Raw genomic sequence first — 24,080 nt, 5'->3', positions numbered from 1 at the left:
GGACTTGGTGACCGCCACAGCTGCCACGAAGAAACAGCAATCGTAAAAGCGACGCACGTGAGCGAGCGACAATTAATGGCCTTTCTCCCCACATCTCATTGTAAATCTTGTCATTGTGTCGCAAAGCCTGTCTCACGCCGCACAATTGGCTCTCGGTCTGTCCTGAAGCACAGGCCGGTGAGATGCTTGGGGACATCAATCAGTATTCAGGGTAGAGTCACGGAGCTGAAGGAGGTGGTGAGAATGATTTTATTGGTTAGTTCATCTTCCTGCCTTCATTGAAAATAAAAAATAATAACCTATGTCAGACCATCTCAACAGGAGAAGGATTCATTCCATTTTTTTAAGACTCCAAAGGACATTATCCTTTTCTGCTGGGAATCCAACCCGAGGAGGGTGCTGGGTTCTCTGCGGCAATGGCGGGGAAGGTGTGGCCGTCTGCAGAGTTTTGGTGGCTTATTTGGAACAGAGCCTCCCAGTGAAGCATACTTCACTGTGACTCATGCCATCATTCAGGCGGTGGTATGACCATACCTCTTCCCACAGAAGCCTTTCTGATCACAGAGTCATGGGAATGGACTGTTACGGGTCATGGAAACAGAGGAAACCCCTAAGGCACCTTTGCTATCTTAATCTTGGGTTTAAGCCAAATGGAACTCGCCGACGCCGTCAAGGTCACCGAGACGGGGAACCAGGTCCGAGGTCCAGTTGGGCTTACAGACACTGGTAACACTGGCTGACTCGTAGGACTTCCCTGTTCTCAACTCAGTCCTGTTTACCCTTCAAGGACCTGAAGTGTCCTCTGGCCAGACCACTCCCTGGTGTGGGGGCCGCGCCCCATCAGGGCCCTGTGGCCTTCGAGTGTACTCGTCAGTGTGGGCGTCTGGGTCCCTTCCCTCCTTCCTCCTTCCTCCTTCCTCCTTCCTCCTTCCTCCTTCCTCCTTCCCTCCTTCCTCCCTCCTCCCTCCTCTCTCCTCCCTCCTTCCTCCTTCCCTCCTTCCTCCTTCCTCCTTCCTCCTTCCTCCTTTCTTCCTCCTTTCTTCCTCCTTCCCTCCTTCCTCCTTCCTCCTTCCTCCTTCCTCCTTCCTCCCTCCTCCCTCCTCTCTCCTCCTTCCTCCCTCCTCCCTCCTCCCTCCTCCCTCCTCCCTCCTTCCTCCTTCCTCCTTCCTGAAAGGGGCCGTCAGGAAGCAACTGCTCTGCACCAGGGGCCAGGGAAGGGAAGGGGCCCTGGGAACACGAGGGCAAGACCACTAAGCTCCCGTCCTCGGGGAACTCGGGTCCAGGAGGATGGGAGGAGAAGGACCCACGCAGGGCAGGGCAGGGAATGAGGACCGGCAGGCACAGGGCAGCGGGGCAGCTATCTGGAGGAGCAGTGACCCCAGACTTGGGGACTAGGGAGTCGGCCCAAAGTGCTTTCCTGGTTGAGAATCACAGCACCACCCGTGCTAAGCAAAGGAGGGCCCTGGGGAAGCTGGGGAGAGGGGTGGTGTGGCTCTCCATAGAGGAGCCCCGGAGCCCGGCCTTCCCCTGTGCCCGGCCTTCCCCTGTGCCCCTGCCCTGGGCCAGCACCACCCGGCGCCACCGGCCGCTCAGCAGATGCCAGGGGGAGGAAGGGAGGATCGCAGTCCAACCAACCGACCGCCGCCGTCTGCCGTCTCCCCCAGGGTCCCACACACGTTCCTGAACAAGCCTTTAGCCCTTTGAAACTTTGATTCTAGTCACAGACAAGAACATAGGACTTCAAAGAATACAATCTTTGATTGTCATCATTATTCCTAAAAACATTCATCAAGTGCTCACTGTGTTGGCGTAAGTGGAGGCATTGCCATTATCTTAGGTGCAGAAGAGTAAGTCCCCACATTAGTAAGGACGCCAGAGGAGAGGGCAGCCTTCCCGCAGGCAGAGGGGGACCCCATGGCGCCCACGTTCTCTGTCGCCAAACCCAGAGCAGGGACGGGGCTTCGCAGGAGCTGTGCTCACGCCTCGTGGTCTTGGGCCTTCATGGGGAACGTCCCTTGTGCCGCAGGACAAGAAGGGTCGGCCCCAGGCAGCATGTAAATGACATTTCGCTTCCCTCCCCTGCAATCTGCCACATCTGAGCGGCGCTGAGACCCACAGCCCAGGTCTCTGCTCTTAGCAGCAGCTTAATTAGCTTGCTTTCTCCTTCCTTAACCAAGCAATCAAATCTGGAGGGAGCCTGGGCAGGGGGCAGTCTTCTAAGTCCGGGTTTGTTCTGCACCTTCAGAAAGACACTGCAAGGCGCGTGTTGCTAAGAGAACATTTCTCAGGCCCCTGAAGGTGTTTGGGGTCAGCTCCCACTCCCAGCACCCCCAGGCGGGCCTGACCATCAGGGGAGTCACCCTGATTGATGGCAGGACTGTCACCATTGTCTGGGAGTCGGGCACAGCTGCCCATCAAGGAGGAAAATGTGGGAGACGGACGCTCAACCGTTATTAAGCAGCCGAGCCACGAAGGTTAAGACGTGTTAGGAACATAAACGGAACCATTCACAGGCTCAGCTCTGGGAGACTGTGTGTGAACGGACACCTCAGCCTCCCCCCCTCCCATCGCGTCTCTTCCCCCTGCAGCCGGAATATTTCGGAATCGTTTAGGGCAGGGAACACCTGAGGCCCAGGAGAGCCTGGGTTAGGGGACGCGCACTCCGTCGGCATTTGAGAAGCTTCTGAGATTTGTTTCCGCCTCTGTCGTTGTGTGTGCATAACCTCGGGGACGCAGTCCAAGTCACGACTCTCCCTCGTATCACTCCTCCTCCAGTGCCGGTCTTTGGAAGGGAGACCTTTGCATAGTCGCCAGGATGGACATACACGACATCAAATGAAAGGCCTCATGCTAGTCTGGCCAGTGCGGCTCAGTGGTTGAGCATTGACCCAGGCACCCAGAGGTCGCTAGTTCAATTCCCGGTCAGGGCACATGCCCAGGTTTGGGCCCGATCCCCAGTGGGGAGCATGCAGGAGGTGGCCAATCAATGTTCTTTCTCATTGATGATTCTATCTCTCTCTCCCTCTCATTTCCTCTCTGTCTAAAATCAATAAAGGGAAAAAAAATTTTTTTAAAAGAAAGAAAGAAAGGCCTAATGCTAAAACCTTGCGGGACTAAGGGCCCCCAACACCAGGCCCCCACCCTCCACGACAGAGCTGTGCACCAAACCCCTTGGTTGCCACGTCATGCGACTGCAGTCCTACGGGGTCAAACCAATGTCACTCCAACGGTGGGCTTCTGCACTCGGCTGTCCGCCGTCATCCTGCCGTGCCGCTGAACGGAGGGGTCTCACAGACACCAGGGACCACGCTGGTGTGCAGCAACCTGCCTGGGCAGCCCGCCCCACTGTCACGGTCTGGGCGCCCTCCGTCCTCGGTTCAGGGCTGGTCCGAGGCAGCAGGCAGCTGGAAAGCCAGGTCAGTCCTGGTTTTCTTGGCTTTTCTCTCAACAAATAACAGAGTGTTCCATCTCCTTTCCTGTAATTGGACTGATTTTCTGTAGTCTGCTGCTCTTTCCTACATCACAGAGCAAAGGGGACCTTTCAAAGGCTAAAAATAAGGTGCATTCTGTTATTAGAAAAGAAAGGCTTTCTCTCCATTAACACTCCCATGTCCTCGTCGTCTTTTTTTTTTTTTTTATCCTCATCCGGGGACATTTTTTCATGTTTTTTTCAGATAGAGTGGGAGGGAGGGAGGGAGGAAAGGAAGGAGGGAGGGAGGGAGAGAGAGGGAGAGAGAGAGAGAGAGACATCGATGTGAAGGGGACACATTGAGTGGCTGCCTCCCGCATGCACGACCCAACCAGGGCCGGAGACAAACTGCCACCGAGGTACATGCCCTTAGCAGGAACCGAACCCGGGTCTCTCTGAACCACAGGCCAACGCTCTAACCGCTGAGCCAAACCGGCCAGGGCTCCTTGTCTTCTCTATGTCCCCCACCTCACCCAGTCCTCCTTATACCATATCAAAGCCGTCCTGCCCTCTTTGGTTCTGTGGCACCTACACAGCCCCCCTGCCAATCCCACCAGCCCTAGACTGGAGGGGTCCCCCAGCACCTGCCGGGGCGGCAGCCCCACCACGTGGGCCCCCGAGCGCCCGGAGCATGGCTGCTCCGACTGAGACGTGACAGACGTCTCAAGCACACAGCAGATTTCAGAGACTGGGTGAAAAGAAAAAGTAAGAATGCTTCTTTACCCCGAGTACATGTTGAAAATACCGTTTTTGATATATTGGGTTGAATGAAACAATAACATTTATTTCATCTGCCTCCTGTTTACTTTCTTAATGTGGCTGAGAGAACATCTTCAGTCATTCCTCCCGGACACCTGGGCTGTGTCCTTCAGCCGGTTGTTTCAAAGTCAGAGAGAAGCCGGCTGCAGAACCCGCTCAGAGTCTGCTCCAGCCAGGGGCTAGGAGTGCCACATGCCCAGTATCCAAATGGATTTGCGCCCGGCCAGGTAGCTCAGTGGGTTAGAGCGTCGTCCCAATACCCCAAGGTGGCAGGTTCGATTCCCAATCAGGGCGCACCAAGGAGCAACCAATGAATGCATAAATAAGTGGAACAAATCAATGTTTCTCTCTCTCTCTCTCTCAAATTTGAAATTAACAATCCTTTTGATTTTCTAAGCAAGTGTTTTTTCCCAAAGGCCTGTGCGTGACTCTGACCAGCTGTGCTGTGGGTACTTAAGGCCTCCAGAAGCCTGGGCCCCAGCCTGGCTCAGCCCCTGCTCCTACCCGCCCTCTTCCTAGCATCTGTATTGTCTCTTTTCATTTTCTTTCTCTGTTTTCAAACCAAGCACATCCCTGTGCTGCAGTGCCTTTTCGACTCCACCATCCCTGTGACCTTAGCTTCTGAACTTGGCTGATGACAGCATCACTGGACAAAGACTGTGGGCGTGAAGGTCACGCCAGGACTCCCGTCAAGAATGTGCGGCTCCGTCCTCCCGTCCCTGGCTGACCTCGTGGCTGTCCTCCCGCAACACTGCTGTCCTCCTGCTCCTCAGAAGTGTGGGCTTTTCCAGCCACTGCTGCCGCCTTATCCATTCCCACCTGTGGCCCAGCCTGTGCCCTCTGAGGCTGGCGATGCAGTGACGGTCACAGTGACACACGGGGCTGTAGGACGAAGACACGCACCGGCGCTGTGGGGGACAGCGGAGAGGTCCTGAACTCCACCTGGGGGTGCAGGGTCTGCTTCTGGGAGAAGCTGTGGTGTGTGCTGCCAATGAAGGAAGACCAGCCTGCCTGCGTGAGGAAATCTGGCCAGGAGGAGGGGCAGCTCCCGCGTGCGGTGGCCACCCAGGGAGCAGGGCCTGCTCGGGACCCTGCCAGGCTCCCTGCTACTCTGCCCCATACGTGGCCCCTCGAGTTCACTCTTTGAACTTCTGCTCTTTAACCCGGTGTTCCTCTTCTCCAGCAACTTCACAGCGACCCCATGGAGCCGAGGTGGCTGACCTGTGAAATCACTGCAGCTTATCCCAGCGGGACTGTGCGGCGGGCGGGCGGGCAGCACGCAGCCAAGGAGGGCGGCGGGCCCGGGAGAGCGCCTGAGCTGCTACCACAGGGCGATGGGCCGCCGGCGTCGGACGCGGCCTGAGGAGGGAGCGGGATGCCCAGGGCAGGAAGGCAAACTCGTGTCCACCCGCCCCGGCCCATCCCATCTCCTGTCCGGGTTTCTGCAGACGCACAGCCTGCGGACAGTTCAGCACATGATCACACGTTGTGTGATGGACTCTGCCCTTCCGTTTTCCATACACGTTGCCTCTCCAACGGAGCCGTGAGTTCTGGGAGCTGGCACCTGGCACGAGGCAAACAGGCCGGTCCCTGCGCGGCTCCAAGCCCTGGATGCTGCGGGAAGAGGGTGGATGAGGTGCGAACCCTCTGCGCTGGGGCGACGAGCCTCGTTGGACAGAGAGGACAAGCATTGTAACAGAAGCATGTGCAGGAAAGAGGCGGCACTTAAGAGCAAAACACCCTGAGACTTGTGGCTGAGGCTGTGGGGCGGGTGGCAGGAGCAGGCGGCCCCGAGGCACCTAGGAGACCGCTCAGGGCTCACTCACGGTCTGACGTCACTGATGGTTGACAAGCAGCAAGACCTCCGAAGGCGAGCGTCTGGCCAGCGCACAGCTCTGGCCCTTCCGGAGCTGACCGCCCGGGGGCCTGGGCCGGCCCAGGTGTTGGAGGGAACGCTCAGCCTCTCCTGCCGGGCGGAAGAGCAGGAGGCCCGCGGGCACCTGGGACGAATTGGGCTCGAGCTGCCATATGGCTTGGATTTCCCGTTTTGACTGGCACCGTGTAATCATTTCTGCAGCCCCGTGCCTTGCCGCAGATTGTAAATGATAAGGTCACAGGATTAGAGACCAGTTAGAAATTATCGGAGACATGTGCTGTGCATTTCGCTAATGAATGGCCATATTCAAACACGCTCACTAATGAATGGCAATATTTGAAAGTGGTGTTGAATTTGATACTCAGTGACCAGGGCTCCATTTCCAGAAGGAGCCAAATGTTCCATAAGGTCTGGGACATGCTGATTGGAAAGCAAAACGGAGCCGTCTTTGCAAGGTGTTCAAGGGAATGGCCGCAGACGGAAATCGCCCTCCAGGAAGCTGGTGGAGTTGAACCGGGGTGGTGTGAGCATCCTCCTCCAGTACGTACGAGATCCCGGCTTGCAGACAAAGCCTGCGTGAGCCTTTGGAGGAGAGGGGAGTCACGGAGTGAAGGCTGGAGGGTGGAGGTGGGGACCATCACCGCAGGAATCGCCCCTAAAATGGCTACAGCAAAGAGTGAGACAGAAAGCGGGGAGATTAGGAAGAGAGGGTCACTGTCCTAGATCACACCTGTCGTGGCTCCCCAGGGTCCCCAGCCCGTCGCTGTCCTGGGTGATGCCTGACGTGCCTGTTCTGCGCCCAGTCATGGCCAGGGCACAGCCGCGGCCACCGGACCACGTGTTCCCTGGTCTCCTCTCTCCCCTGACCTCCAACGTGTTGGCTGTCGGTGTTTAAAGCCACCGAGCTGAAAGTCACTGAGTGTCCTTTTCCGACAAACCGACTGAACAAGGATACAACAGGCTCCACGCACCTTGTCACAAAGCGCAGGCAGCAGGAGCAGGGAAGTGACAGGCGGGGTGACACAGGCCGCTCTTGACCCTGGACATACGCACGAGACTCCACAGCGACTCAGAGTTATTTCCCTGACCAGGAACATGTCTTGTGATGACACACGTGGACAGAGACGGTGGTTTCCTTGCGGTTCCTTCCACGCCGGTGTCTGACTGAGGCCGTCAGGACGACACAGCGGGCTGGGGAGGGGCGGGGGGGCCTCCACGCGCGTGCTGCGGGGCGTGGGTGGGACTGGCGTCCTCCACCGCGGCGGGTTGGCAGAAGCCATGGGAATCGAGGTCCACATATCTCGTGACCCAGCGGTTTCACTTCCGGAAGAGCACCCTTCGGGAAGGATGGGGCCGCTCCGCCTGCCGGCACAGAGCCGCTGCAGGGTGACCGGTGGGAAGGGTGCAGGATGCAGCACCACCAGGCGCGGTGGGGACCTCTGGGCAGCCTTGTCGCTGGCTGGGGGAAGGGGGGCTGAGCTGTGTGCACCGGATCCCGGGAAAGCTGTTAACGAAAAGGAAAGCAAGCAGCCAGGAACGGTTGTAAGTTCCTAACTCCTCGCACCAGCTGGAAGCAGGAAGTCAGTTTAAGCATCTTCATCCACGATTGTAGTCACACCGGTCAGCTCCCAGCAGCCCTGTCCCTGGGGCCCCACCCCCGCCATCTGGACCATTTGCTGGGCGCCTCTCTCTGTTGGAGGTTCTGCGGTCAGCCCTGTGGGAAGGAAGCGGGAGACATGGTCTCTCCTGGGAGTGAGCTCATCCTCCCCAGCAGGCCCCTGGTTCTGGGACAGGTGGTAATAAAATCCCCCCTAGATCGTCCTCGCAGTGGGCACATAAATTAGTCCAGCTGGAGACCAAACGGGTGCAGATAGATGCCGGTGTCGGAAAGGGGATATGGGGGTTCTTTCAAGAGCTCCCATTAAATGGAAATTAAGCCAAGGAACGGAAAGGCCTTTTCATGGTAGCGAAACTGAAACAAAAACCAATTAGGGGGACAGAGGTTGGAATCGGTGTCACTGAATTTTGTGGGAACCTAGATGGCATTGTTTAGCCGTCCTTGCTGACGACTACAGACTTTGAAAAATACAGAGGAGCTCAACCACTGGGCCACACTCAGCCTCCTTCGCATGATCTATGTTTAGCCCTTCAGCGAGCGCATGTAAGACCGTCCCGGCCTGTTTGCATTTCACGCGCGGTCCTTTAAGACGGTGTCTCACCGTGACATCCTGTGATTTGACGATGTGTGCTTGAAAGACAATAACCCGGCTTTCTTCTCTTCGAAATGGTGTTGTAGTGTATTATAATCGAACACCATTTCCGTCCCGTGGCCCTGTCTTGTCAGAACGAGTTTTGCATCTGTGAGAAGCTGGTCCCCATGGGGGAGCCATCTCCTTTTGCTACTGTGTATTTAACACACAGCAGCTGTCTCACAGACCACGGCTGCCCCCTTCTGGACAGCCGTGCACGGAAAGAAACCTGTTCCACCCTTAGCAGAGAAGCTCAGGTATGTGCTGGGCACTTTGGATGTTTCTCTTGACAGAAGTAAGGGGTCCTGAGACGGCACTGCATTCTTCCTGATCGTTTAACACGGAGCTTCGGAACCAGGGACGGAAAACAAATGCCGCCACAATTAAAAAGTGCTTTTTTAATAGATGACAGAAAACAGAAAAGCAGTTTTGGCTTTCCTAGAGAGATCATTCCCCTTTTAGGATCAAACCCTTATTTGGAGGGTCACTACTTGTAGGGACCACCTGGCCCTCAACTTCGCCAGCCGCCAGCGGAGTGTTCTGACGGCACTGGAAGCTGTCCATTGGGGGCCCCTTCGTGTTTCCAAAGAGAATATCTGCATGCCTCTCCTTGTGTATGTCCCCATTATGAGTATACGGGAAATCCAACTCAAACGTCAATCAAATGACTTCTCTCCTGACATGATCTCAAATGATAGATGTGACGGGCAATTCACAGAGCTGCCCGCGTGCTGGGCTGTCTGAGGGGCTGGCAGTGGGTACCCCGCGCGGCTATGAGCCCCGTGAGGCCAGCATCTCTGTCTAAACAGCGGTCCCGGGAGCTGACGAGCCAGCATCCCCGACCAGATCCTCGGTTTTGTCAGAATTTCCACATGACAATACCCATCATCAGTGGACTGGGAATTGCTTTCATGAGCAAGGTGCTTTACTGTCGTCTTACTTTTCCATAGAATTTTATTGTTTATAAAAATCAGAATTCTAGCCCTGGCCGATTTGGCTCAGCGGTTGGAGCGTCAGCCTGCGGTCCTGAGAGACCCGGGTTCGGTTCCCGCTAAGGGCATGTACCTCAGTTGCAGTTTGTCCCCGGCCCTGGTCGGTTGTGCGGGTGGCAGCCACTCGATGTGTCCCTTTCGCATCGATGTTTCTCTCTCTCTCTCTGTTCCTCTCTCTCCCCCCCACTCTACCTGAACAAAAAATGGAAAGAATGTCCTCGGGTGAGGATAAAAAAAAAAAAAATCAGAATTCTATTTAAAAAAAACAACACTTGTGTTTACTGTGTGCCAGACACGTGAAATATGCGTTATCGTGTTATTTCTTCTTTTCAGAAACAAAAAAATAAATAAATAAAGCAAATAGGTATTAGGATCACACAAGTAATAAAAGAAAGAAAAGAACCTTTCACTCCAGGACATTCTGAGATCAAGGTTTTATTTCTAAACACGACACTGTATCTTATTTTTAAAAGTTTAAGTATTTACTATGTGACTTTGTGTATTATAAAATGCTAGTGTCTTATATGTTGTCCAGGTCCAAGACTTTATTTATCCTAAACGTAAATACTCAGCACATATTCATTGCAAGGCAAAAATATGACTCGAATGGTAAGAATAGTTTGGCTGTTACCTATTAGACCCCAAAAAAGTCATCCTACTGAATTTATTATTTAGTAAATAGTGGTTTTAAAATTCTATACCTCGCCCTGGCCAATTTGCTCAGTGGTTAGAGCGTCAGCCTGTGGTCCAGAGAGACTCGGGTTCGGTTCCCACTTAGGGCATGTACCTCAGTTGCAGTTTGTCCCCGGCCCTGGTTGGGGTCGTGTGGGTGGCGACCACTCGATGTGTCCCTTTCACGTCGATGTTTCTCTCTCTCTCCCTCCCACTCTATCTGAACAAAATATTGAAAAAAATGTCCTCGGGTGAGGATAAAAAATAAATAAATAAAATTGTATACCTCGCCTTAGGCACCTAGGAGGAGCCTCAGCTGAGCGAGAAGTGGGCACCAGCCTCCCAGGCAGCGAACCCCAAGGAGAAGAAATGTATCGGGTCACCTTGTTCATTGTCGAATCGAGGGAAACATCGCCCTGTCGGGAGTGACGCACTTTCCCGCGGTTGAATTCCGAGAGGAATTGTCCTGTGCGTACTTGGAATGAAAACAGACACGGAAAGAAAGCTGAACAACAATTTTGCAAATCGCATAGAAAATTCCGAGAGTTGTGTTTTTACATCAGTCCTTTTGAAAAGAATGACCTAATCAAAATAAACTGACCCAGTGAATTTTTTGGTAAGGGTTGAGGGTTCTAGCAGAAACGCAGAACCAGTTGGAAATTATTAGATATCGACGTAGGTGATATATAGAGATAGATAGATGATAGATAGATAGATAGATAGATAGATAGATAGATAGATAGATAGATAGATGATAGAGACACCGCTGGATATAGATAAATCTAGCTATACAGACACACTCAGCTGTCCCCATAGATCTATGGACGCTTACGGATATACTGATATCTCTGTCTGGGTCTATGTCGACATGCCTAGAGAGAGAAAGAGATGGCAAGGAGTTGGCTGGTGACACTGTGTGCTGGCGAGGCAAGACCCAAATCCGTAGGACAGTCACCGGGAAGGGCGGCGGGAACTCTCGGGTATAGCCGACTGCTGCTGTCCACCAATGGGCTCCCTTCATCTCTGAGAAGCCTCGGTTCTGCTCCGAAACCTGTCAGCTGATTGGGTGAGCCCCTTCACAGCGTCTAGGGTCACGTCTCTTCCTTGAAGGACACTGATTACAGACCTACAGACCTACAGACCTACAGAATGCCTTCACAGAAACACCTGGATCAGCATTTGATTAAATAACCCACCGGGCACTAGAAACTAGTTGACACACAGAGCTCACTTCATCGAAGCTGACATAGCACAGTCTCTATATATTGCTTTCTAATCAAATCTAATAAGAGCGTAGAGCTCAGAGAACCAACAGAGTAAGGATGTGTTACTTTCACAGTTTTGGAAAGGCTTTTAAAAATCATTTGTAGCCCTGGCCTGTTTGGCTCAGTGGTAGAGCGTCGGCCTGCGGTCCAGAGAGACCAGGGTTCGGTTCCCGCTAAGGGCACGTACCTCGGTTGCAGTTTGTCCCCAGCCCTGGTTGGGTCTTGAGGGTGGCAACCACTCGATGTGTCCCTTTCTCTCTCTCTCTCTCTCCCACTCCCCATTCTATCTGAACAAAAAATGGAAAAATGTCCTCGGGTAAGGATAAAAAAAAAATCATTTGTAAAGTAAGGGGGTGGGTGGCATTCGTGAGATCCACCTCAAGAGGACATAACCCAGGGAGAGCGTGCATTCTGCACACATGGCGGTGTGTCCCGCCAGCCAGTGTGCCTCCCGCGGCACGTGTGATGGGAAAGGGGAGAACGGTGAGTCAGCACTCTCTGGGCAGACTGCAGCTCCCACACTGCTGGTCAGCGCCGGTCCCAGTGCTCCAGGTAAGAGGCACGCAGGTCAGCGGAGGGGATCGGGCCTGTCGGAGCCGGGCCTGGGCTCTTCAGCTCTTTCTCTAGAGAGATTTATCCCGGGGACAGTGTTTGCAAACTGGCCCGAGACGGTATCTCCAGGGTTGGGGACCTGCCGAAGCCGGGGCTCCCCAACTTCTTCACCTCACCCTTAGCAGCTCAGGAGGTTTCTCGTGGTGCTTTGAGGCCGAAAGAAATGCCTGAATAGTTTTGTTTTCTTTTCTTTACCTATTTTGATCCGAACCACATAAAAATGAATGTCTTAGTGACTTAATAGTCATTTTTAAAAAATAGTTCACATAAATTTAAAAATATATATATTTTCATTTAATTCTTAAATAACTGCATCTCCTGCTCCAAATAGATGCTCACTTGGTGGTTGTCCCTTGGCTTCTTGTTGTCGTGTTGATCACAGTGACCTCCGGAAACCCAGCTTTGCAGACATAGGAGCCATCGAGAGACGGGCAGCGCGAGACACACGGACCCCGTGAGCTGCCTCGACTCAGTGATTCACGCGACATCCAGCAGGTGTCGAGTGTCCCTGCGTGTCCCTCAAAACTGTAACATCTCCCGCTGCACCCTGTGAGCTGGGCACCCCGGGGTGCCTTGGTACACAGTAGGGGAACTGAAGGCCCAAGCATTTGTACCGGCATTTCGTCGACAATCTTGAGTTCTGGATAATGTCCTTAAAAACCTGGCCATTTTTTAGCTCAAATCAGGCTGTCTAATTACCTCCTCGTTTTGTGCGGGACGGACTGGACTCTTTCAGTGAAGAAGCCGGCGGTAGGGTGTGGCCAAATGTGTGTCACAGGCCACCTGTCTGGCTAGCGGGCAGGCAGCAGGTGCCTCGGGTTTGGTTATCATGGCCTGTTCTTGCAGCTGTCGCTTGCCTTTTGCCCCATTGACGTGGTGGGGGTTTAACATGTATCTGCTCCTTCTTTTCTGGTTTTGTCCTCTGGTTGCCGTCCGCTCTGTGCGGCGCCGTGTGGAGCGGAGCGGACGCCTTCGTGTCGGGAAAGGCCTGCTTGTTCCGACAGACTGAGCCGCCTTCCTGGAGCTGGTGTGTGTCTCGTCCACCAGCCAAGGGGCAGGCGAGCTCCCTGCCAAGCCGTGGGCCAGCCCCGCCTCGGGGAAGTGGGGTGGAGTCAGGGCCCTGCGGGGACAGGGCAGCACGTTCTCTCTGCAGGGCAGGGCGGGGCAGAGCCATGGGTCCCAGGCAAATCCAGGGAGGAGCAAATACTGTTAAAAAAAAAAAAAAGCTTAAGAGGCAAGTCTAAGATCCAATTCATTTACTGTTCACTGCATTAGCTTTCGGTTCGGGGAAAATGAAAATGTCAAAAATTGTCTGGCCGGTGTGGCTCAGTGGTTGAGCATTAACCCCTGCACCACGAGGTCGCCAGTTCGATTCCCAGTCAGGACACATGCCCAGATTGTGGGCCCGATCCCCAGTGGGGGGCGTGCAGGAGGCGGCCAGTCGATGTTTTCTCTCATCAATGTTTCCATCTCTTTCTCCTTCTTCCTTCCTCTCTCTCTACAATCAATAAAGGGAAAAATAAATATAAATAAATTTTTAAAAATGTTAGAAGTTAAAATCTGGTGGTATTGGTGATTTGCATAATGACGTCCTAACACACACACCTCTCCCACCAACCTGAACTTGTAAACATCTTTGATTTGAGAGAGAGAGAGAGAGAGACATCAATTAGTTGTCCACTTATTGACACATTCCTCGGTTCTTGGACATGCCCTGACTGGGGATGGACCCGCAACCTCAGCCTCTCAGGATGACAGTCTAACCGACTGAGCTGCCCCGCCAGGGCCCCGGCCTGAATCTTTAAGTGAACTTTATACCCCACACAATTTGGGTCCAGTCTTATTGCTGTGATGAAAAGTAGTGGGACCGGAATACTCAAAGTGATGGCGAGAAGAGAGGCTGTGGGCAGGCCCTTTCCTTATAACGCACTTGCCTCGCCTGTTCAAGCCTGGAGATTAGACCAACTTCAGATGAGCTGTTAGGACAGGAAACGGACGCGGGCCAGGAGGCAGACCTGTTGTGCGTGGTCTGCTCTCTTGCAGGCAAGGATGTGGGGATAAAGCTGACTTCTGTATCCTGGTTGTTTGAGTTTTGTTTGTCAGTTCAGATCAGTCTTATCTTGAGCAAAGCAGAGCTCAAGTCCTGGCTTACGCGATACGACGTTAATTGGAGAACTTTCAAGAATCTAGAATTTTTATGTGTTGCGCAGACGTGCGGCGCCATTACCCTATCAGTTTGTCTGTTGCTGCGTAAAAAAAAAAAAACCCTCCAAACCTTCATGATTCAAAACAGCCACAGTTTGTTTTCTGTTTTGCTTTATTTTGTTTTACCCACAACCTTGTAATTAGGGCAGAGTCCACGCGGGGGCCGCTGGGGCCGCTCAGCCAGGGACTGGACGGTCCCCTGAAATGTGGCTGAGACACTGGCCGGCCGCTCAGATCTCAGCCAGGGCTACCGGGCCTCAGTTCCCCTCCACGTGACCTGGCCCCGGGCAGCTGGGCTTCAGGAGCACGTATCCGGAGAGGGAGGAGGTGCCCGGGCGTCCGCACACCCGTGTTTCAGCCGCAGGGACGCCGAGCCCGCTCTCGGGGGGCAGGGATCACCTCACTGGGGCCTGTGCTCCCACCCAGCAGCGGTGCCCACACGCCACGCTTGCCAACAGTGCGTCTCCTCTGCTAGAACGTCTCCTCCGAATCAGCTTCTGCCGTGAGAGATTTTGTTCCCCAGCTAGGAGAGGCTGTGTTGGGTGGAGTCACCTGGGTTCTGGGGAAGCAGCTGCTTCTCCAGCTGGGAAGCAGGGCAGGGGACACAGTCCCCGGCTGACATCTCTTTAGCGCGCAGAACATATCGTGTGGCAGGCATGGCTGTGGCCACTTAGCCTGTGTCAGCTCATGGCCATGGGAAAGATGCCAGCGTCATCCTGGCTTCTCAGAGGGAGAAACTGAGGCACAGACACCAAGGTGGCTTTCCCAAGGTGTCTCTGTCGGCAGGTGATGGGACAGTGATTCCAGTTCCATGTGTCAGGCAGAGGCCGCTAAAGCATGGCCGGTGATGCTGAAGGACATTCTGGAGGTTGTCCGATGGTCCCAGGCAGCGGTGAGAATATAAATTAAAACCACCGTGAGGCGTCACCTCACACCTGTTAGAACGGTTACTATTAAAAAGACAAAAAATGGCATGCTGGGAGGGTGTGGAGAAACAGGACCCCTGTGCACTGTTGGTGGGAATGTCAGTTGGTGCAGCCACTGTGGAAAAATATGGAGGTTTCTCAAAAATTAAAAATATGGCTAACACATAATCCACTTCTGGGTATTATTTATCTGAAGAAAACAGAAACACTAACTCAAAAAGATATCTGCATCCCCATGTTCACTGCAGTATTATTTACAAGTATTATTTACAATAGCCAAGATATGGAAACAACCCACTGTCCATCCATGGATGAGTGGATAAAGAAAATGTGACATATTTAATGGAATATTATTTAGCCATAAAAAAGAGTGAAATCTTGCCATTTGTGACAATCTGGATGGACCTTGAGGACATTGTGCTCAGTGAGATAAGTCAAATAGAGAAAGACAAACTACCACATGATCCTACTTATGTGTGGGACCTAAAAACAAACAAACAAAAACCAAGATCATAGATACAGAGAACAAATTGGTGGTGGGCAGAGGTGGAGGGTAGAGGGTGGGCAAAATGGGTGAAAAACATCAAAAGATACAAACGTCCAGTTTTAATATAAATAAGTTACGGGGTGTCGTATACAGCATGGTGACCATAGTGAACAGTACTGCACTGCATGTTTGAAATGAGCTAAGACAGTAGATCTTCAAAGTTCTCATCACGCCTGGCCGGTGTGACTCAGCGGCTGAACGTCGACCCTGCACCAAGAGGTCGCTGGTGCGATTCCCGGTCAGGACACCTGCCCAGGTTGTGGGCCCGATCCCCAGTGGGGGCATGCAGGAGGTGGGCAATTGATGTTCTGTTTCATCGATGTTTCCATCTCTCTCTCCTTCTCCCTTCCTCTCTCTCTAAAATCAATGAAGAAAAAAAATAAAAAGTTCTCATCACAAGAAAAACCCTGTAACTACATGAGGCGAAGGATGCTGACTAGACCCCAGGATGATCGTTTTGTGACATACAAATGCTGAATCACTAGGTTGTCCACCTGAAATCATACAATGTTGCACGTCAACTCTGCCTCAATAAAAAAAGTTATCTATTCTGAGGGGAAAAGAGATTTCAACATTCAAATTTGTGAGGGGTACGATTTTGCCTGTAGCAGCCCATTCCTGCATTCCCCAGTAGGAACACCTAAACCTTCTAAGTATGTAAACATATTAGATGTGAAATTCTTGTGTGAAATTGTTTTTCTCATCTTCTACCACCAACGACACTTTACTACAGGTGTTTACCTGCTTACTGTGTCTTCTACTGACCAGAAACGTCTTGAGGGCTCCAGGTGTAACCCCGACCTCAGTGCTGGGAACACCCTTCAGGAAAGCGACACCATCCCCTCTGCACGTAACTTCATTTCTCCTGCAGAAAGTAGTTCGGCACAGAAGCCATCCCAGGCGTCAGGGGCCCGGAGAGGAGAGCTTGGGGCAGGGAAACGGGTTCTGGGGACTGCCCCCAGGGCCCCGCTCACCCACCTGTTCTCTTCTGCAGCTGGTCTTCTGCCGGGACTGTAAGGAAGCATACCACGAAGGCGACTGCAGCAGCCTGGGCCCCTCGGAAGCAGCTCCTCAGGTACAGTGCCCTCCTCCTCCCTCCCGGTGCGGGTTCTGGTGGGCGAAGGTCATCGAGGGCCCCACTGTGAGAGAGCGAGAACCAGACCGGTAGCCTGCAGCTGTCAGGACCCTCCCAGAGCCCCGCCCCTGGGGCGGGGCTGCAGACTGCCCAGGTGTGGGTGCAGCTATTCCGAGGTCCTGTTCCCCAGAGGGACACGGAACAGGGGTAAGGGACACAGCTGGATCAGAGGCGTCTTGGGAGGACAGGTAACCCAATTTAACCACTTCTGAATCGGAGAAATCAATACTAACCCCATGTTTATTTTTTTCAAAAATCTGTTTAGAATCTTCGGGGAAAATAATCCCCATGAACGAAATGCAGGGCTCTCGCTGTTGTGCGGCAACACCACGAACTGTGCGGGGTTGTATTTCGGTCTGGACTGGGTGAAGGGCGCTGTTTACCGCCCTCGCTCTCCAAGGTGCCATCCCAGCTTAGGGAAATGCGAATACGTCTCTTTAATTTATTAATTATGATCAGCCCAACCCTAAGGGAAAGGACAGAAACCCTCAGCACCGTTGATGAATTTGCTCATTATTTTTCTCCTGATATAGAGGTTAACGGGTTTAAACACCAGACCTACCCAGATAAATCCTGTAGTCATTTTATTGACAGGAACCTCATAAATCAACATAGAAATTCCAGAACATTTTAATTTTATAGTAGAGAATTTTAAGCATCTGAATGTCATAAAGCCAAAGCATGAAGTATATCCCTGTAAGGATTCTGAGGAAATATTTACTCAGTGTTAGCGTAATTAAATAAACCTAATTAGCAAATTCAGGTCTTCTCATCAGCTCCTAAATGTTGGCCATGAGCATGTTGAGATATTTAAGACCGAATTGCCATTTCTATTACAGAGGCAGCAAAAACTCTTTCTGTTAATTTTATTTAAGCTCAGAAGCATCCAAATGAGAGGTCCCTGGGTGCTGATGTTGGGGACAATAATGACCTTGAGACCACTCCGCCCTTGCCTCAGAATCACTGTAGCCCAGAGGGTGGAGCCCGAGGCTCTGGGAAATACCGCTGATCTTGCAACTTACATCCATATGCTTTTACGGTCCCAAGCACACACACAGGCTTCTGAGAAGCAACACCCCAGCACCTGTTCATTTCCAAACAGTTGCAGTAAGGTAAAGAATAGCACTGCCTAACATAAGACTGTCCAGGTGCCCTACCCATAATGTCCTCCATTCTTCATTCGAGAGGAACCAACCTAGATATTCAAGATTGAGGTAGCCCAAATATTGTTGTTTTTTAAGTCACTAAAGCCTTAATGTTCGACTCAGAAAAATGGGAGAAACTTAGAGCTGGCCTTCAGCATGGATAAGCAGCACCAAGAGCCCCGTGTTTGCACTGAATAGCTGAGCAAATGCTCACCTAGAAACAGGTAGGCAAGGCTGAGACGCACCCCCACCATAAACCCCACCCCAGCACTGCACATACGTCTGGGAGGGACCACCCCGGTCCCAGCTTCTCCTGGAAGGGTAAAGGGTCTGCACCCTGCCTCTAGTGCCCCAAAGGTCAAGACATCCACCAGAGGGGCTGGCTTTCAAAGCACCTGCCTGTGAAAGCCAACAGCACGTATGTCCATGAGACCTACAAGACTACAGCAAACAAAGAAGGCGCTTTTAATGTGCGCCAGGCACAGAGGAGCAGGCAAAGAAGGCGCCCCCTGGTGGAGGAGAGGGGAACAGCGGCGGCTCGGGAATCTGGATTCTGGGACACACCTGCCTCTCTCATCGCAGCTGTCTCTCGGCCACTTGCTGCCTTTGCACACAAGTGTGGCCCGGGAATTGGAAAGATTGTATCTAGATGCTTCAGAAGCTCCTGCCCAAGGGCCAGGCTTCTAAGTGAGCATGTCTTCAGGGGCCAGCTGCCGTCTCCCCAGAGATCGGGGAAGCCAGCAAACAAACCTCTCACCTTCCCCCTCCTGTCCTCGCCAATAATAAAAACAAGTCACCAGTGTGTCCCTGAAAGGAGCTTCTACACATGTCTGGCACCCCATCTTTTGCAGCTGCCACCTAAAGAGTGGGTCCCCGGACCGCTTGGCCCTGATAGCCAAAGGGGTTTGCATTCATGAGTCCTACGGGACTGTTCTTAGTGGGTGTAGGGGCACCGCCACCATCATCCGCACCTGCCCACCATGGCTGTATACCCAGGCCAAGTGCAGAGAGCAGGCAAAAGTGCCCATCCCCCAGGTGCTCCCAGAAGGGACCTAACTGCATACTTTCCCAGCTGTTGCCCGAGGGCCCTGCTTCTAATCGGCTTCCATCTGCAGGCTGACTGCAATCCTCCCCTTTGGGACACTGAGAGGTCACCGCCCACTCCCACCAGGCCTCTGCCGTCTCTGAGGAGAGGCTGGGAGACGTGCCCCCTGGTGGAGGAGAGGGGAACAGCGGTGGCTCGGGAATCTGGACTCCTGGGCACACCTGCTCTATCTCATCGCAGCTGTCTCTCGGCCACGTCCTGCCTTTGCACACAAGTGTGGCCCCAGAACTGGAGACGGGGACATTTATTATTCCCGGAGGTCTAGGTGCTCAGTTATTTGGGAGTGTCGTTCCGGCATCACTGGCTGGTTTAAGTAAAACAGCGTCATTGGTGCCACTTTAAGCCCAGAGGACAGACCAAGTACGTGCAGGGGTGGCCCTGCTTGGCCTTCAGTGGGCAGAGTGCCCAAGGCAGGGCCCGGCCTCTGTGGGGCGTCTCCAAAGCACCCAGCATGCGGAAGGCTGGCTCCGGCCAGCGGGAAGGGCCCGGCCAGTGCGGAGGGACCAGTGGTGACTTCCCCCACCTCCCCGGTCACTCCGCGACTTGCAGTGTTTCCGCCGGCCACGGGGCCAGGAAGATCTGCTGAGCTGTACATAGGATGTACGTGAAGCGTTCTGTACGTTGGGAAGTACTGCAAAGTGGTCAAACTTTGAGGTTTGGCTATTTTTAAGGCTGAATGCCAAACATGTACATTATAGAGAGGGAGCATGAAAGACAACATTAAAGATCAATGAAAGCACGCGCACACACATGCACACACACGTGCACACACACGCGCGCGCACACACTCAGTGTGCCCAGTGTGCCAGAGGCGGGCCTGGACCACGCAGACCCCGGTCTCCGTCTCTCCAAGAACCTTCCTATCCTTCGAGAATCGTCCTGTCCTCTGTGGGGCCGTCTCTGAGCCCCTCCCTCTGCAGGTCCCTGGGGCTCAGGCCCCCCCCCCCCCAGCTCCTCCTGCTAGAGGCCACCCGTCCTCATGGGTTCCTCTCTGCCTGGCGCCCTCACGGAGGGACAATCTGCAAGGTCCCCTGGCTCCCCCCGGGCCCCACCTGGAGCTCCGCTTTCCTTCCAGGGGAGCCATCCTCCCGCCTGGGCACCGGCCCTCGCTGCCCGGATCCCTGCCAGCCTGCAGGCAGAGGGCTGCGTGTAGAGCCCTCGCCCCAGTGTCAGGTGTGTCCCGCCTCGAAGCGAACGCCGTTAGGACCGTTCACTGGGGCCGTGGAGAGGATTTCAACAGAAACTTGTTATCACACCTACCCACACCCCACACTCACCACACACATCACATACACACCCAGTGCACACACTCACCACACACACTATATACACAACCCACACACCACGCACATACCACACCCCACACTCACCACACACATCACATACACACCCAGTGCACACACTCACCACACACACTATATACACAACCCACACCACACACATACCACACCCCACACTCACCACATATACACCCAGTGCACACACTCACCACACACACTATATACACACCCCACACACCACCCACATACCACACCCAACACTCACCACACGCATCACATACACACCCAGTGCACACACTCATCACACACACTATATACACAACCCACACACCACACACACACCACACCCCACACTCACCACACACATCACATACACACCCAGTGCACACACTCACCACACACACTATATACACAACCCACACACCACACACATACCACACCCCACACACATCACATACACACCCAGTGCACACACTCATCACACACACTATATACACAACCCACACACCACACACACACCACACCCCACACTCACCACATACACACCCAGTGCACACACTCACCACACACACTATATACACACCCCACACACCACACACATACCACACCCAACACTCACCACACGCATCACATACACACCCAGTGCACACACTCATCACACACACTATATACACACCCCACACACCACACACATACCACACCCAACACTCACCACACGCATCACATACACACCCAGTGCACACACTCATCACACACACTATATACACAACCCACACACCACACACACACCACACCCCACACTCACCACACACATCACATACACACCCAGTGCACACACTCACCACACACACTATATACACAACCCACACACCACACACATACCACACCCCACACTCACCACATACACACCCAGTGCACACACTCACCACACACACTATATACACAACCCACACACCACACACATACCACACCCCACACTCCCCACATACACACCCAGTGCACACACTCACCACACACACTATATACACACCCCACACACCACACACATACCACACCCAACACTCACCACACGCATCACATACACACCCAGTGCACACACTCATCACACACACTATATACACAACCCACACACCACACACACCACACCCCACACTCACCACACACATCACATACACACCCAGTGCACACACTCACCACACACACTATATACACAACCCACACACCACACACATACCACACCCCACACTCACCACATACACACCCAGTGCACACACTCACCACACACACTATATACACAACCCACACACCACACACATACCACACCCCACACTCACCACATACACACCCAGTGCACACACTCACCACACACACTATATACACAACCCACACACCACACACATACCACACCCCACACTCACCACATACACACCCAGTGCACACACTCACCACACACACTATATACACAACCCACACACCACACACATACCACACCCCACACTCACCACATACACACCCAGTGCACACACTCACCACACACACTATATACACACCCCACACACCACACACATACCACACCCAACACTCACCACACACATCACATACACACCCAGTGCACACACTCATCACACACACTATATACACAACCCACACACCACACACACACCACACCCCACACTCACCACACACATCACATACACACCCAGTGCACACACTCACCACACACACTATATACACAACCCACACACCACACACATACCACATACATACACTCACCACGCATGCTACACACCACACACTACACACCACACACATGCACTCACCACACACACTACACACCACACACATAGACTCACCACCACACACGCTACATACTACCCACACACACCACACACATGCACACCACACACATGTACTCACCACACCACATACACTCACAACACACTGCATAAACACACATACCACACACATACACTCACCACACACCACACACACACGTACATGCACACGCACACGCGCACCCCGAGATGGGACCCCGCCAGGGGCAGCGCTCCTGCAGTCCTCGGCCTCTCCAGGCGCAGGGAGAGGAGACACGGCTGCTACACGCCTCTGCCTCACCAGATGGCGCTAAGTCCTTAAGAGAAATAATATGTTTTGCAAGAAATGGTGGCCAAGAGCTAAATGACAGGGGAAGGAGTGTTTGCTGTTTTCAAATGGCCGCAGGAGCGTCAAAGGGCCGTTTCCGTTTCCGCGGGAGGCAGAGCGAGGGTGACCTGGGCCCTGGCTGCTAACCCTTCAGCGTCTCCCTGGGAACTGGGCGGGGACCTGCTGTGCTCACCCACAGGGGCTCCTGGGCTGTCCGTGGGGAGGTGGCCCTCCTGCTCTATCCGACCACCTCCTTCCCAGTGCAAGCCTCGGGCACAGCACTACCTGAGTTCACATTCACTCCCCAGCAGGAACTAATCGACCCTACCCCCCGGTCCTGTGAGGCACCCAAGGCAAGGAAGTCCACACACCTGGTCTGGGGCATGAGGGCCGGCCCTGCGCTGGCATGGGCTCGTTTCTGCGCCAACTGACGAGGCTGTGTTGCTCAGCTGTCCCGCAGGCATGAGTCCAGGGCTGCTCGGAGGGGATCTGGAAGACGAGGTCAACATCAGCCAATGGTTGGCTTGAGTAAAGGTGATGACTCAGGGCGGGTGAGCCGCATCCCATCGCTGACACAGCCTCAGGAGCAAAGACTGGGGTTCCCAGAGAGGAAGGAATTCTTTCTGCCTCAAGACTGAGACCCCGGAACCCTGCCTGAGTCGCAGGCTGCTGGGCTGCCTTACAGATGCTGAGCCTGCCGGCTCCCACAATGCCCTGAGCCAGTCCTTCGAAGAACCCCGTGTATTTTAGAGACACGTATGTATACCCTGCTCGTTCTCTCTCTGGAGAACCCTGACAGGCACCCCCGCTGTAATGATCACTAAGGGAACTATGCAGCCTCTCAAAGCCGCGCTTACCTCATCTGTAAGATGAGATCGTGACATGACAAAGACTAAGGACGCACTGCTTGCATAACACCCAGCTCAGGACCTGACCTGCACAGTGTGAGCAGCTGTCATCCCAGTGTGCACAGCCCCCCGGGGTAGCCTCAGGCTGGGGACCTGTGCGAGCACACACACACACACACAGTCCGTTCTACCTGTGCGGACAGGTACGCAGCGTACACAGACGTTCTGAAGCAGGGCTTCGCCAAGGGTTACCCACAGACTAGCTGCGTGAATGTCACAAATTCCTGGGCCCCCCCCAGAACTACTGGTTCAGAAACTGGGCAGGGCCAGTGGGGGTCTGTAGCAGTGGGGGTCTGTAGCAGTGGGGGTCTGTAGCAGTGGGGGTCTGTAGCAGTGGGGGTCTGACCAGGCCCCTCGGGTGCTGCTCACACACACGGGTCTCTGGCCACTGCTCTGCTGCCGCATCAGCACCACGAGCAGGTGCTTGTTGTTTGCTGTTGGCTCGTCGTCTTTTGTGTCCTGAGAGTCCCTCGGACCTAGAGCGGTGCCGGCGCATCACAGGCACCCGGCATGTCCGTGCAATGAATGGACCTCTGTGGCTCCGTGTCCTACGAAAACAATAGTCCGCCTCGTACCAGAACAGCTCACTGACACGAAGCGCTTTGTTTTCTGCGCTGGCTTCCTCTTTACGCCGGCGATGCTTCCAAACTCAGAGTCCTGTCGTAGTGGATCGTTTTGATGCAGGCATCCCGGGGTCTGGGACCCGAAGGTCCACAACCCACTGAGGGCTGCTGGCTTCACGCAGGAAAGAATTCAAATGCAAGGCAGCGTAGAGTTTAAAGTGAAAGAGAGG

General features: G+C 53.6%; 1 protein-coding gene across 1 annotated transcript in view; it reads left to right on the top strand.

Moving 5' to 3' along the window:
• PRKN (parkin RBR E3 ubiquitin protein ligase) overlaps positions 1-24,080 on the top strand; it is a 1,054,158-nt gene that overhangs the window by 1,018,306 nt on the left and 11,772 nt on the right. The window contains exon 10 of the mRNA XM_036249419.1: positions 16,567-16,635. Within this exon, the coding sequence (XP_036105312.1) occupies positions 16,567-16,635 (69 nt within the window). The remainder of the gene's footprint in view (positions 1-16,566; positions 16,636-24,080) is intronic.

Source organism: Molossus molossus, unplaced genomic scaffold (genome assembly GCF_014108415.1).
Source record: "Molossus molossus isolate mMolMol1 unplaced genomic scaffold, mMolMol1.p scaffold_m16_p_8, whole genome shotgun sequence".
Taxonomy (NCBI): domain Eukaryota; kingdom Metazoa; phylum Chordata; class Mammalia; order Chiroptera; family Molossidae; genus Molossus; species Molossus molossus.
Note: the sequence above shows the minus strand (reverse complement) of the source record. Positions and strands in the feature narration are given on the sequence as shown.